The sequence below is a fragment of the Triturus cristatus genome, chromosome 10 (assembly GCF_964204655.1).
Source record: "Triturus cristatus chromosome 10, aTriCri1.1, whole genome shotgun sequence".
NCBI lineage: Eukaryota > Metazoa > Chordata > Amphibia > Caudata > Salamandridae > Triturus > Triturus cristatus.
In genome coordinates this window covers 1,181,276,694-1,181,293,063 of record NC_140593.1, presented here as the reverse complement: position 1 = coordinate 1,181,293,063, position 16,370 = coordinate 1,181,276,694, and the positions used below count along the sequence as shown (strand labels likewise).

Genomic DNA, 16,370 nt, shown 5'->3' with positions numbered 1-16,370 from the left:
GATGCTTTTCTGTGCTTCTGTTAGTGTAGAGGACATGATCCCTGCTAAATAGCTATTCGCCTTATCCATTTCCTCATTAGAATATAAAGCCTCATAAAAAGTTTGGAAGGCTTTCCGCACCCCTTGAGAAGTTTCCTGGAGTATTCCCTGAGTATCTTTAATATTAATAATTTTGTTTTGCACCTCTCTTTAGTGAGGACTCTTCCAGTCTGCTCCCCATACTCATAGCACTCTCTTTTATGGAGCTGAAACTTAGCAGCAACCTCATCAGAAAACTGTTGAAATACTACAGATCTATTAATAGTGAGCTTTCTCAGTATCACAGTTAAATCCGCTCCTTCTTTGATTTTTTAATCCAACTCACACTCAACATTACTTAAATCCCGGATACGCTTGTCCAAAGCTGCCTTCATATTTTTACGTTTTTGAGCTGCGAAGCTAAGGGTCTCACCCCTAAGTCCCACCTTAAATGCGTCCCACACCATCCCTCCTGAAGCAGAATTCCTATTTATCTAAAAAAAACTGGACATCCAATCCCTAATACGATTGCAGTACCCCAAATCTAACAACAGTTTTCTATCAAATGTCGACTCAGAATTACCTGGATAAACGTATCAAGCTCAATCTCTAAAACTACAGGGTTATGGTCAGAGATAAACCTTGGCAAAGTAAGTATGGTCGCCTTACCCAGCAAAGAATAAGAAACGCAAAAATAGTCCAATCGAACCAATTTTTTATGGGGAGCTGAAAAGAACGTATAGCCTGGCTGATCAGGATTAAGCCTACTCCAGACATCAAATAGTCCTTGATCCATAAACAGTCTGCGGAGACTTTTATAAACTCGTGGCTTCCTGCCATAAAAAGCCTGATTACCAATAACATCAAACCCCCCTTCCAAGTGTATGTTTAGGTCCCCACAGATTATAAACGGTTGAGTCCAGATAGACAGTTCTAAGTTAATCTTATCAAAAAATTCTGAATCATCTAAGTTTGGACCATACACAGTGCAGATTGTAAACATTTTGCTATTAAAAATAACTTCAGAAATTACCCAACGCCCCAATTTATCCTCCTTAAATTTCCTAACCGTTACCGCCCCCTTCTTGGATAAGATAGCAACGCCCCTAGAATTGATTGACTGACGTGAGCAAGCAACCAAGTCCATACCCAAAGCCTTGAGCCAACCCCTGTTTGACCATGAAATATGTGTCTCTTGCAAGCAAAGAAGATCCCAGGATAGCGCTTGAGTTACCCTAGCCAGAACCCGCCTCTTATTAGAGTTGTTCAGCCCACATATATTAAGAGTGCAGACTACAAGTTTACCCATTATATATTATATTAATCATTGCAAGTATACCACCGCTCCTCGTCCAATACTCTCCCCTCTTGCGATTATCAATCTTCCGAAGCTTAGGTCCGCATAAAAAATAATGGCTTGAAATACTGTTGCTAATTTCAAATTAGCACTGTGAGAACAGAATAGAGAAATCTCTCCATACCAATACAAAAAGAAATCATCCCCTGCTGAAATTTTCACCCATAGCTCCACCCTTACCCCCCCACGCCACCCCACACAAGCAACACCTACCCCAAACTCCCCCCTCCCCCTCCCAAAACCACCCTACCAACCCCATGAGGCATTGGGAACATAGTCCCTTACGATGCAGAGTCAGGCTCCCAGCCCCCCCCTCCCCTCGTTTTCCCAAAACAGCAGTCATAAGCCTGCTTATCGTATCAAAATCAAGCAAGTAAATAAGCCAAGTGTCAATACTCATAATCCAATCTAAGAAAAAATTGGTAAGGAGGAAAAAATAGAGTAACGTTTTTGATCAAGGACACTTTTAATTATCCTTTCATGTGTGTATATATTCACATTTTCTTTTCATCATTTTATCGCTGAGCATATAAAAACATATATTTACAACACAACACCTCTGAGACAATAACAAACCTAAGCTACTGTCCAACATAAATCATTTTCAATCGTGGAACCACCTTTCAATAGTGTGGACTACCCAGAGGGCACAAACATTGCATACGGGAAATTATATCTCCACAAGTTCCAAAACAATGTATAACTGGTAGGCTGAACCACCAGAAGCATTTTATTTAACCCCCGTTGATATATACAAATAAGTGCGCTTAGATGGTTATTCATTTAGTTGTGGATAGCCTTTGACACGGTTTTTTGAATTTTTCCTTGCACTGAACTCGGTTTTTCTCTCGGTGGTGGGACTATTTGTTTCCAAGTTTGTTTGGGGATTGTAACCTGTGCATATACTGGCGAGTATAATAAAGGTGTTTATGTAATGTATATGTCATTAGAGTTTGTTTCCTCTTAAGTAGATTGCTGCTGTTTTTCTTGTCCTGAAGAGGCCAAAAGAAATCAATTGGCTGAAACGCGACCGCATCGACGGTTTTGTTACACAGAGGGACCTTAAAATAACTGTAATTGATGTAAATTTAACAGTTCTACATTGTTTTGGAACTTGTGGAGATATAATTTCCCGTATGCAATGTTTGTGCCCTCTGGGTAGTCCACACTATTGAAAGGTGGTTCCACGATTGAAAATGATTTATGTTGGACAGTAGCTTAGGTTTGTTATTGTCTCAGAGGTGTTGTGTTGTAAATATATGTTTTTATATGCTCAGCGATAAAATGATGAAAAGAAAATGTGAATATATACACACATGAAAGGATAATTAAAAGTGTCCTTGATCAAAAACATTACTCTTTTTTTCCTCTTTACCAATTTTTTCTTAGATTGTGTTTTCGGTGCCCAGGTAATGGGAGGGTAATTGATGGGTATATCCCTAGCTAACAGAATTGAATACTCATAATCCGTCATGACCAGCCTATTCAAAAAAGAAAAATAAAATATCAAAAATTAAGAGTTATAAAGACTGCAAGAACTGCTTAGCAGACAATTCATCAAAAAACATCTGAGTTCGCCCTTTAGCAGTAATCTTCATTTTAGCCGGATTCTGGAGGAAGGCCTGAGCTCCTTTAGCCTGAAACTGTGGGATCAGCTGCCGCATCCTCCAACGAAGATCAACAGTGGACTGGCAGAAATCAGGTCTCACAAAAAAATCGCAATCCTTCGCATGACCTTTCTTGGTAGGGCGTGCCAGATCATAAAGGGCCTCGCGGGCCAGAAAATTATTTAGTGAGATAAGAATTGCACGAGGAAAAGATGTATTCTAGCCCACCTTCTTTCTCTGATTGGCTGGAAAACGATGTGCCCGCTGTACCTCTCTCTGCCAGTCCCACTGAGAAAGCTCAGGAAAGGCCTCACACAGCAGTATAACTACGAACTTCCGTGGATCCGAACCTTCTTTACCTTCGGGAACTCCCAAAATTCTGAGATTGTTGCGTCTTGCACGGTTCTCTAAATCAGTCAGTTTCCACTGTAGATCATCCCGATATGCTTTCAAAGAGTTTGCAACGTCCCTCTGTAGAGTAAGGTCATCCTCCAGTGCGTAAATCTGTGTTTCAGCCTCGTTAATTCTATTAGACACATCCGCACATGTCTTCACTTCCCTCCGTATTGAGTTCTGCAATTTCTTAGATGCATTTTGCGTGCGTATGCTCTCATCCTGAGTTTCTGCCCTATGTGCCATGATCAAGTCATGGATAGTTGCCCGCGTTATCTCTCCGTTATCACTCCTGACAGCACCAGCAGATACAGATAAATGAGATTCTAAGGAGGGAGCTATTGTGTTTGGTGAGCCCTCATAGTCCCAGGAGAGTGATGCATCTGAACCAGGTGGGCTCGATCTTTCTCCTCCTTCCACCACATTCGTGCCAAATAGTGCATTCTCTTGAGCCAAATCGGCTGGCATCATAGAGGGCCTTGCCGCTTTATTTCCTTCTTCACCAGAACACGCTTCCTCAAGCCAGTCCTCCGTGAGACTCTCAACTGAGGAGTGGTCTGATAGGGAAAGAAAATCATCAGTATTGGATATTTTGTCCGGCACTAGATGATTCTGATTGTCAGCCACAATTAATGCCATAGCAGCACCAGCCTTTCCATTTCCATTCTCATGTATAACATCACCACTACCATCCGTGCAGACTAAAGAAGCATTGATACTAGCCCGTTCATTTATATCTGCGGCTAGGACTTCAACTCCCAGAATACCATCAGAGAGAGAATTACATACAGGCTCGGCACTCTGCAAAGCTGCCGAATATGATGGAACCAAAGTCTCAGCAACGGCTTCTGCTGCCCCAGGTGTTATATTTTCCCCACTCACCGCTGATGCAGTGCTTCCAATACGTTCCCGGATGTCTAAATAAACCACCTTGAGTCGACCGAGCAACAGTCTCGTCCTGTCGTTTCTTTTTTTTATTCGGTCTTTGCTTAAACATCGCCGGTATAGCCTGACTCGGTGCTTTATACCCCCCTGGAGCGTGATCCATTGAGCCTTGATCTGGAACCTCCGTTACTACAGCTGGGGGTAAGTAATTATGCCTCCGGACCTCTTCTGTTCCGTGTGGAGTTTTGTTATTTAAAGCAGTAGCAAACCGCTTTTTACCGGCGTGCCGGTCACTGGTGCAGCCGTTCGTGGTCTCGTTGTACGAGGTGCTACTTTAGAAGCCATAGCTTGTACTCCGCAATCATACACCTTCAAGCTATTACCGCGGGAGACCAGATGAAACGGCCGATGATTAGATAATAACAACATCGGCCAACACATCAGGAATTTTCGCTCGCAGTTTGTTTGTTTATTTCGTTTTTCTTCGTTTTCATCTAGGCAGGTCTGTAAATAATCACAGCATCCATGGTGAAATCAAGGGAGTGGAGGAGCAGCCCGCTCAGCCGGCCATCAGCGTGGCCGCCATCTTGCCTCTGCCCGGATCGAAAAAAAGCTTTAAAGATTTAAGTGAATATAGTGCCAGAAAGCCCTAAGCGCCAACTGTGGTTATTTTATTGTGCCGGACCAGGACAAAGTCACAAGTTCAGGTCCTCTGTACAAAGACCCATAAATCCTGGTTGCGGAGCATTGCAAGGTCCCACGTTGAGGATGTGTCATGCAGTCAAGGCAATGGGATGTCATGGTGTGGAGATGTATCTCTCAGTGATGGTTCCAAGAAGCTGCAAGGCTGTGATTCGAGGTTCTGCATCATCATCGAGGATGCCATAGCCAAGGGGGTTGCGATGCAAAATCCTGCAGATGTGTCACACACCGGCTGGTTTCAAAGGCGCTGTGGGGATTGTAATGTGGAGTTCCGCATCGCCATCGAGACTACCATCCATGAAGAGCTTGCAATGCAATGCGAAGACCTGCATTGAGGATGCCTCGCACAGTGGTGGTTCTGATGAAGCTGTGGGCTGCGATGTAAAGTCCTTCATCAAAGTTTCACCGCACAGCAGTGAGCAATGGTGAGTTTTTGAAGGTTATACGTCATGCAGTGGCTTCAATACAGATTTTCTAGGCGACGATGCATCATGCTGAGTCAGTTCTGATGGAACCGTAGTGGGAATGGCAGAGCAACTTTAGGCTCACTGCCAAGGGCCAACGACCAGGGTCTTGGGAGGGTGGGGATAACAGCTGACATAGTCCAGGTGCCTGGTTTCAATATGGAGGAAGCCTGTTGTGTCCCTGAGGCTTCTAATCAGGAAGCCAGCCAACTATCTCTTTGAATCTCTCTGGTGGTCCTGGTTCAAGGTGCAGGCCCAGTCCTTTTCACTATGGTAGCAGGGCAGCACAGCAGGACAGCGGAGTGGCAGTACGTCTTGCAGCAAAGCAGCACAGCAGTCCTCCTTTTGAGTCTTCCACAGGAACAGATGTATACTAAAGAGTTGGGTCTGAGGGTCCATTATTTACACCTGCTGTCCACTTTGAAATAGAGGAAGGTTCTGGAGGTTTTCACCCCCATGACTTGTCAGTCATCCTCTTCCTCCCTTCCCTGGTCTCACCTTGTCTGGGGACACAAAAGACTTGTGTCAAAACCTGTGAGTGTGTTTAGGCAGAGCCATTGCTATGTGCAAGTTTGGTAAGTGATAGCTCCTCCCCCTCTTTAAATCAGAATGGCCTATCTTCCCTTTGTATCACTGCCTGGGAGCAATACACAAGGACGAACTGCCAGCTACATCTAGTCATGTTACCCAGGGACAGGCTGCAGGCACCAAATGGTTAAGGTGAGAAAATGGCAACTTTCTAAATGAGGCATTTTCAGAATTAATACTTAAAATCAAACTTTACCATTAAAAAGGGCTTTTAATTACAAGCCTTTAGACACCAAACTCGGATTGTCGTCCTGATCCCAATTGAAAGTTATCACTTATTAAGTGTAATAAGTAAACCCAATGTTATTGTATGGTAGAGGTATGCATTGCAGTGGAGAAAAACTAATTTAATAATTGTTCTCTACCAGGACACATAACACTTAAAAGTGTGTCTCCAACTTTTTAAATGCACTGCACCATGCCCTGTGGGCTGTTCAAGGCCTACCCTAGGGTTGACTTATGTAAGTGTGTTAAAAAGGAAGGTTTGGACCTGGCAAAGGTTTTCTTTTGCTAGGTCAAAATGGCAGGTTAAACCTGTACTCACAGGCTGCAGTGGCAGGCCTGAGAGATGTTTAAAAGGTCTACCTAAGTGTGTGGTACAATACGTGTTGCATGCCCATTAGTAGTATTTTATTTACAGGCCCTGGGTACATGTATTACCACTTTACTAGGGACTTACATGTAAAATAAATTTGGCAATTGGGTTTATGTCAATTTTACCATGTTTAAAGGAGACCGCACAAGCACTTTAACACTGGTTAGCGGTGGCAAGGTGCACAAATCCTAAAAGCCAACAAAAATGTTTATGAAAACAGGAGGTTGAAGGCAAAACTTTCGGGATGACTCTGCAGAGTGGGCCAAGTCCAACACAACCCCCTCCAGCCAAAAGCCAGGGAAGACTAATCAATACCTTGATGGACTTCCCTGCTAAGATGATAGAACATTGACAAAGGCCCTGTTATACAGGGGCACTTGTCAGTTCTACGCCTCTCTGAACTGAGTTGGATCTCTGAACTGAGTTGGATCCATCTGTCTACACTGTCCGGGGCCACTGGACTAACCCATGGAGAACCCTTCTCATCACTTGTGGACCCCATCTGTGAAGCATCCAACTGTAACTTGCTCACAGATGCATCCCAGTAGGCAGGCTGTACTACAATGGCCAATAAAATGTTGTGGCCAATTCCACCCCTTAGATCAACAATCTGCCCACAACCCATGGAACATACTGCCCATAAGGACATCAAGCAACAGCTGTCAGTGTCCAGAACCAGGCCTCAGGCCATCCAGGGGTTTCTGACCTCTGAGGTTTCTCGGAGTGAGTGGCAACAGGCCTGGGTGTTAGGCACCCTTCTTCCACTCTCCACCTTACCATTACAGTTGTAGTAGGTTGAGACTGGCCTCTCCTCACAGGGTCTTCATCCTACGGCTGAGCAGGAGTCAAGGGGGATCCCTTACTCCCCCTGGGCCTCTGTACCCTCCGTTTGAGAGTGGTACCCCCAGTAATCTGAGCTGTCAGGGTGCCCTGGGCAGCATTCCCTACCAGCTATCCTGGCACCGGTCACAAGTCATTCCCCAGAATGAAGTCAATAAAATAGGCATCTTGGAACAAAGTATGACCCTTCTCTGTGTCACATCCCCATGCTACTCAAAGGGTACCAGGGCCAGGGGCCAGAAAAAGCCCTGCCCCTGGTCCTGAGTTACCCTACACATCTGCCTGGTGTAGTGCTCTGGGGAAGCCAGCCTTTCCACTATCATGGTCTGGCTGGCCTCGGTGTCCCTCCAAGCATTGAAAGGGACCCTATTCACCTTGACCTGGTGGAAGTGACTCCCACCCTCAGGGATCACAAGTCTACTCTCTGAGTCACCTCCAAACTATGGGTGTTTAGGGCATGGTCTACCTCCTGCCCCTGGGGAATGCTCACCCCTGTAGCAGCCCCACCAGTGGGTCATTTCCTAGGACAAACCGAGTCCCCCTGCTTGAGTCCAAGCTGGGAACAATTAAAGCAGTGGGGTATTAAATGGGGCACCCTGTGCCACCTATAACCTCCCTCCTTCTTCTCCAAAGTAGCATGGTAACCCTTTCCCCCACGGTGCAATGGGACTTGTATTGAGCATGTGATCCCACAGAATCAAATTCTGCCGCCCAACATAATCATTAACTTTGCTGCCCCTAACCCAATAGTTCGGTGCCCTGCTGGAATAATCCAAGAAATCCACCCAAAACTGGTTTGGGAGTTTGTGGCTGTCTCTGAAACTCTGACAGCACTTATCAGGGGTCAGCCCAGTTGCATTTCATTCAGGCAAGCAGGCACCCTGTCACGAAGAAATGTTTAGCTGTATGCCCCGCTTCTTCCTTTCACAGCACATGAGACTCAATTAATTAAACTTCAGCTGAAGATTTTACTGATCGGAATTAACCGTCCCCCTTCCCAGGACTCCACACCCCCCCCCCAGGGGTCACGTCCCACAGATTGAAGACCTCTGATGTAACCTGACAGCATGAGACCTGTCTCACAGAAACGACTAAATCCATTGTAAGTATGTGCCCCCCACGCCAATGTCCACTAGTCTTGGCAAAAGAATTTCATGTGAGATAGTGTCAAACCCTGCTGACAGGTACAAAAGGATTAAGGATATGTTGTGGCCCTGGTCCAGATAGCTCTTGACGCATTCTGAGACCTCAACCAAAGCTGTGCTATGTCGTTGATGGAAACTAGATTGAGACAGATGCAACAGCTCATGGAGTTCCAACAAATTGTTTATTTGAAGATACCCCAACTTCTCCAGCATTGCATAAGCTGTGAATAACATTAAGATAGGCCTGACATTCTCCAGCTTTATAGGAACTGACATTTATTTAATAGAGGGATCACAGTGACCTGCTTCCTGACCTTGGGGACCTCTCCAGAAACCAGAGAATCTTTGAAGACATTATTTGAAGATAGGATTGATGATATCCACAACGGAGCCAAAAAGCTGAGTTGACATGGATCAGATGGAGACCAGTCGGACGATGAAGAATAGTCTGCCTGGATTCCTATATTGAAATCCTGCTAATGCAGGAAAGAGAAGCCATAGTTTTAGCTAGGGCAGCTCGTCTCGAAACAGAAGGAAAACGGAAAGAGTTATAACACCTCCTTTGTGGGAGACTTTGCTGGATGGAGTCCACCTTCCCCTCAAAAAAATTGCCAGAATGTCACATATTTCTTAAGTTTAAAAAAAACCTTTCAAGCTCTTTGACTTAGAGCTCTTACAGAGGGGCATTTTAAATGTCCCAATTCATAAATAAGAATCTCTCTTGCTGTAAAAACATAAGGGCTGGTTCATAAAATCATTTATGAGTATGTGAAATAGTGCTACAGATATACCTTTGTACCTGCTCTTATATGTGTTTATGATTAAAACCCACATTTATCAACTCCCTATTAGAAAAAGTGCAAAGAGAGCACAATCTTTACTGTTTGTGTTAACTCTATATGAATATTCTCAGAATATTCCCATTTTAAATCTTTTGGAGGCCAATTCACAAAGGCATGACAGAATGTGTATAGCAGTGCCACAAGAGTACTACTTTACATTCTCCCAAATAGCTTTGTAAAGAGTCCTTTTAGATAAAGTCAACCTCCAGGATCCATGTTATCTCTGGGTCACCATTTATTTTCATTCCTCAACATAAGCTTTCTTCCATATTCATGCATTTACTATACCACTTGTACATAGGGAGTCATAGAACCAAAAGCAGCCTTGAACTGTAGAGATTCTTCAAAGGAACAGTGATAGATTTGCAGGAAACCACAGAATAGTATGGATTTGCATGGTTTAGAACTGGGTTACTAATGGGACAGGGACATACATATTGAATGTCAGACACTGAAATGGTATGAAAGTCAGACACTGGTAGTTGAAATATCTACACAGGAGATCTACAGATATTAAAATACTGAAGGCTTCAGTTTGTTATAGTACCTCGAATGGTTAGAATAAATCATTTGTATTCTGTTTTTGTTTATTGCAGGCCAGACAGTGCTGAAACCTTCTGTGATACTACTCACAAGCGACAAGGACCCTTCTGCACCTATGTTGTACATCCTGTGTTTCGTCAGCCACTTCTATCCAGGTGTCTTAGAAGTGAATTGGAAGATCAATGGCAGCCTAACCACAAGTGAAGCCACCGTGGAACCAGTCTTGGATGGAGATGGTTCCTACAGCCTAATCAGCCTTCTTGAACTGCCCAACCACATTTGGAAACACTCCCCGTCCATCACCTGTGAAGTGCGGCATGACTCCTCCCACTCAGTTATCTCTAAACCTCTACAAGAATGCAGTGAGTTCTAAGAAGGACGCTAATGAGTGCATGTATGTGAACACTTGGTTTTTGGAGAGCTTTGAACTATGATCTTTTAGGCATGATGTCAATAATGATTCACACTAGTGTTTGCACTGATTCTTCAAAGAGGCATGATTGTGAAGTGAATATCTCTTCCTCAGTAAAACTATATTTGTTGCTCTAATTAAAGGAACTCTAGCACAGGCTCCTCCTGGGTAGATGCAGCAGCATCAGCAACTGATGAAACACTTAAAAACATCACTTCAGCGTTGTGCTGACGCTTCTCCATATAGTTTACCTTTCTCATGCAGCTGTTGAAAATACTAATCATTCTTTGCCTGGACTGTGAAATGACCTAAGTTTTCATTTAACGAATTGGATTATAATCGAAAATCCTCTGACCTGTAGATTATTTACAGGCATATGTTCCTTCACTCTGGTGTTAGTCTGGTCTATGAATTGCGCCACCAGATATTCTTGTATTCTTATAAATTACTCAATGAATCTGAGGGTTTCTGGTTCCACTGAGCCACGACTCTATACTCAAGTATCTGGAGTGCCCATAATAATCTAGGTGGTGCATCATGGATGTGTGCCTTATTTCTAGTTACTTATAGACAGCTCTAGACCATACGGAAGAAATTGCTATTGTTTCATTGGCAAGCCATGAACAAATTTAAGATCCCAAATCTTCTCTAAGACACGTAAGTGGTGTTGTACTACATTTACTAGTAGATGTCCTAAAGGCATGTGTTTAAAATCCGGGCCATGCCATGAGATGAATCTGTGTAAAACACATTGCTTGTGTTGATTCATTGCAATGCCAAAACACACTAATGACATTTACAATTATTTTAAATTGATGATAGTTTGACAATATAATAGTGCTTATTTTGAGGTTTTTTACTAGTGTGAATGCTACATGAAATATTGGCAAGACATATTTGGCCGATGTATAAAACTATTTATCAGTATGGAAAGAGTACTCCAAGAGTACTCTTCTGGATACTCTTACATGGCTTTGTGAAACAGCTCCAAAATATCCACCTCCCTATTAGTAAAATGCAAAGAGTGTACTGTACCTTCTATGTGTACTAGTTGTGCATGAATATTCCCTGAAAATTCTCTTAATATTCCCATTTTAGATAGAATGGTGTAGGTCATTAAGCCATGTAAGAGAACTACAAGAGTGCTGTTTTACGAACTCCAAAATACCTCTGTGACTAGACCCTGTTATGCTTAATGTTCATTGCTACAAATGTCATAGTACCATAATTATTCAAATTTAGTTTTATAAGTTGCCAACAATATATTGCTAATGTACGTGGATACAGCTGTTTTTGAAACAACATTTTCATGTTCATACAAATAAAGCTCATTAAAGGTTTTATTTATTGAATTGTTTTAACTTCTGAATAAATTCATTTTAATATTGCTTATAGTAGCAGGGAAACAGTAAGGGTTGATGTAGAAATTAGGTCTCTGGTTGGCAGTGGTATGCATCCTGTCCAAGTAGGAACCACAATTCTAGTCAGGGTAAGTCACAACACAACCTATACTCACCCTCTGGTAGCTTGGCACAGAGAATGCAGGCTTAACTTTGAAGCCAATGTGTAAAGTATTTGTGCAATAATGTATTTAGCAACACAGTGAAAACACCACAAAAGACTCCACAATGGTTTAAAAAAAAGAAAGTCTGGCTTTATAAATAAAACAAGACCAAAGGACACAAATCAAATGCACGGAAGTTGAGCTATTGAATTTTGAAGATATAAATACATTAAAGCGCTTAGAAACAAGTAGAGCTAAAAAATGTACTTTAGGTAGCTCTGGACCAGAGCAAAGTCAATGTTCAGGCTGACCGCGATAGAGCACCGACCGGCTACAGGACCCACTCATGCCCCCGGTGAATGCAATGCAATGAAGGTGATGTGTCAGTTCGGAAGACGAGTGCCGGAGTCGAGAGGCATCGAGCGATGCTCTGGTTTCTACCACACAGTCAAGAGGATGCATCGATCTCACCAAGCTGCAGCAGCAGTGATATGCTGTCCGATGTGTTGATCTTTGGAGGCAACGCACTTGTTTCGAGGCAATGCGCTGATTCTACTCCCGCAACTTAGGGGATGCACCGTGTCTGCTACAAGCTGATAGGAGATGCATCAAAATCCATGTTGCAAGTAAAAAGGCCACTTCCAGTGAGTCAGACAGAGGAGCCGTGGTGGAGACTGATTTCCCTGAGTCACAAGCAACAGGAGGCAAGCGACCAAGCCCTTGGAGACCACTTTGGAAGAAGGCAGAGTCCAGCAGTCCGTCAGCAGAGTCAGAGAGCAGCAGACAACAGGGCAACAAACAGAAAAGCAGGTATTCCAGATCAGCAGTCCAGTCGAGTTCTTTGAGCAGCACAGCAGTTCTTTTGACAGAGGTTCAGGTGTAGGTCAAGAAGTGCCTGATCTGATGGGTCTGAGACCTAGTGCTTAAACCCAAATGTGCCTTTGAAGTGGGGGAAACTTTAAAGAAATATTTTGAAGGTTACAAGTATCCTTTTCAATGCAGTTTGGCCTGCCAGGCTATCTATGGGGGATAATTAGTTCTTGATGTGGGGTCAAGCCACTACTCTTTGAAGTATAAGTGTGAGCCCCTCCCTCCCTCCCTGCCCAGGGAGGGCCATCAGAATGCAGATATATGTAGATGGGCACTCAGACACACCTAGCCTTCCTGTGTTTGTGGTTGTCCAGAGGTATGCTCAAAGTGTAACTGTCACCCAGCCCAGACGTGTATTGGAGACAGGCTAAAAGGCACACAGAGCAGTGAGAGCAGAGAAGCAGAGAAATGTCCACTTTCTAAAAGTGTTATCAGTTAAAAGTGCCTGCAAGGGATTTTATTTCAAATTAGTGAAACATTTTAACATTATTTATCAGTGCCCAGACTAACGGCCTCAAATATATGAATTTTCTAAATCAATGTATATAATCAAACGTGAATGAATCAAAAAAATAAATCAGCAATGTGTATATACCTTTTTGTAGAAATGTATAATCTAATAATTTAATTCAAAGGGTATTGAACAATATTCACATTTACATAAGTGACAGAGATTGACAATCTTCCAAATAAAATGTCTACTGGTCACTTATGTGAATATCCCATTTTAGAAGCCTATTTACCAGTAGAATGTTTTATTCAACATTCATTAAAAAGTTCTAATATAAAAATTGGTTCACAGAAAATGGGTTAGACTGGTAGACGTTTCGGTCTTGTCATGTATTTCATCTATTAGACCATCTTCAGGACAAAATAATTCTTATGTGGACTGTAGACCCCTTGGAGACTAGCTCAATGTAAGACCTTAAAGTTATTAGTCCAAGTAGATAATGATGCAGCAAACATTTTTTTTGCCATCGATATGGCATGAGTAACTGGCGTACATTCAAAGCAAAGTCATAAAGAAATAGCTTCTGCTTCGTCTCTCTTTGCCGGGACGTCACACTCAGACAGCGCCATTTGGACATGAAAACACAATAATAGATTTGCCAAATTTCTGAAGGCAGAGTTTCTCTATGACTTTGATTTGATTTGAAACTATGCGAATTACTCATGGCAAAATCTTTTTCGATGCATTCTGAACTACTTGGACTAATTACTTTAAGGTCCTACATTGAATTAGTCTTAAAGGGGTCTTCAGTCCACAGAATAATTTTTTTGTCCTGAAGATGAATATTTTATTAACCAAGCCCTCACGGCTATATCAGGTTGCCCAAACAATATAATATACTTTCTAAAAGTAGCATTTCTAAAATAGCAATGTTAAATCTGACTTTTCCAGTAAAGAGTATTTATCATTACCATTCCAAAGATATGAAACATAATGGAGCTACTTCTTTCTAGTCAGACATTACATCTTGAGGGCATTTTAAGGAATTTCCAATGTTGGCCTATGAGCGAAGTAGGTATCAAAGCAATGAAAATCATATTTTAGCTCTTTGTCGCTACCAGGACATGGAAAACAAAAAACTATATGTCCTACCTTTACCTTACACAGCACCTTGCCCTATGGGTTACCTAGGGCCTAGCTTAGGGGTGACTTCTGCTGAATAAAAGGGAATTTGAAGGCTTGGCATGTAGTTTTAAAAATGGCAAGTCAAAGTGGAAGTAAACTGTACACTCATGCCCTGCAATAGCAGGTCTGAGTCATGGTTAAGGGGCTGCATAAGTGGGTGTCACAATCAATGTTGCAGGCCCACTATTAGCATTTAATTTACAGGCCTTGGTTACATGTAGTTCACTTTACTAGGTAGTTAAATATATTATACATCCCAATTATGGATGAACCAATATTACCATATTTAGGGGAGAGAGCGCAAGCACTTTAGCACCGATTAGCAGTGATAAAGTGTGCAGAGTCCTAAATCCAGAACAGAAAAATAGAGGGAGGCAGGCAAAAGGTTGGGGGAAGACCACCCCAAGACTGTCAGGTCTAACAGTTGAAGACAGTCTTTGATCTAGCATTGGGCACATCATGGGAGGAAGTAATGCTGGAAAACCCCTTTAGAACAACCCATTGAATGAAGTTCTTGTAATGTTCAGAAGAATGGAATTCCACATCTTAGGGCACTTCCTGAGAAGGATTGCTTAAGTAATTTTAGAGTTTTAAAAGATGCTGTTTCAACAAAAAGGGGTTCAGGTGCCTAAATGTCACATTTGAGAACTCACTTAGTAAACATGATGGATGGAAATACTTCAATTAAATTTAAACAAGTGGTGCATATGAGGCATAGGACAGACAATTTAGCCAATGCATCTCTGTCATGTAGCAATATGATACAAGAACAGTCAAAACAGTGTAAAATCTAAAACAGAAAACATGTCAGAAATGATGCATAAAAACAACCACAATATGCCTTCCTATTGTAAATGAAAATTCACATGAAGCCAATAGCCTCACTTCAGGGAGAAGTGTGTGAAGAACCTCAGGGACTAAGCACTGAGGAGCAATTTTCTGAAGCAACTCATTCTTCCATCTCCTGAGAAAATGGTTGCCTCCTAATAGAAATTACTTTCTTGGGAAAAGATGTGGCTGTTGCTACAATTTAATATCCTTGGGTGGGAGTAGGGGGATTGTTGCAGAGTCTCTACTACTATATAGACGCCAGCCTAGGTACATGCATCTGTTGAACATGTTGTAAACACCAGGTAAGAGGCTAAAACAAAGCTGACAAGTATCGACCCGACAGGATAGGATTATGCATTTCAGAGATCCCACTCTTTCAGCTGGAAGGTGAGCCTGGTCAATCACTAAGAGATCAAGCCATTTCTTGTTTTCATCTAATGGCTGGTCACCATCAAATACATTTGAATAACTGTCCTTAGTGTGTTGGCTTTTGCTGAAGACCTGGATGAAAAATATGTGCATCCTCCAAGGTTTGAGGGCATAGTCATACAGGGAAAGAAATGAGCAGAAAAAATCAAACAGGAGTAGGTACTTTCAAAAAGGTCCTGTACCAGCATACTATAGGGTAACAATGGTGAATTCTTAGCAATGTTGGGACACTTCAGTATTGTGGATGACAATGTTCTGCACATTGCTCATGAGAAACAATCATATGTGTCTTGATGTGGGTGTTCGTTGTGTAGGCAAACTCTTTAAACAGGTAGTGAGTATTGAAGTAAGAGTCAGTAACCAGTTTTAGTGCTTGCAAGATAAGAACGATCTCTGTTTGCTGCACTGATGTAAATTTAACTACAGCTACGAGGACCAACTTTTGTATGGAGTTTGTGGAAACTTCTGTTGTAGATTGAAATAAACTCTCTTACAATGAAATTGTAATTCTAATGGTAATATTTAGCAATCATGTTACAACTATTTTTGGGGTGTTTCATGTTTCTGTTTTGTTTTCTGAATGATCTTGGAAGTTCCTGTTGACCTGTTGGAGCGTTTAGCTTTGTTTCTAGTAATGCCTATGAAGTGTTATGGTGTAAGTCTTTTTAGATCAGAGATGCATGTCTCTGGATCTGGAAGAGCTTTAACG

At 42.3% G+C, this 16,370-nt stretch overlaps 1 protein-coding gene across 1 annotated transcript in view; it reads left to right on the top strand.

Moving 5' to 3' along the window:
• LOC146796958 (immunoglobulin lambda-1 light chain-like) overlaps positions 1-11,705 on the top strand; it is a 46,847-nt gene extending 35,142 nt beyond the window's left edge. Inside the window, exon 4 of the mRNA XM_085630281.1 lies at positions 10,033-11,705. Coding sequence (XP_085486407.1) covers positions 10,033-10,352 — 320 coding nt within the window. The 3' untranslated portion in view covers positions 10,353-11,705. The remainder of the gene's footprint in view (positions 1-10,032) is intronic.
• Positions 11,706-16,370: the final 4,665 nt, after the last annotated feature.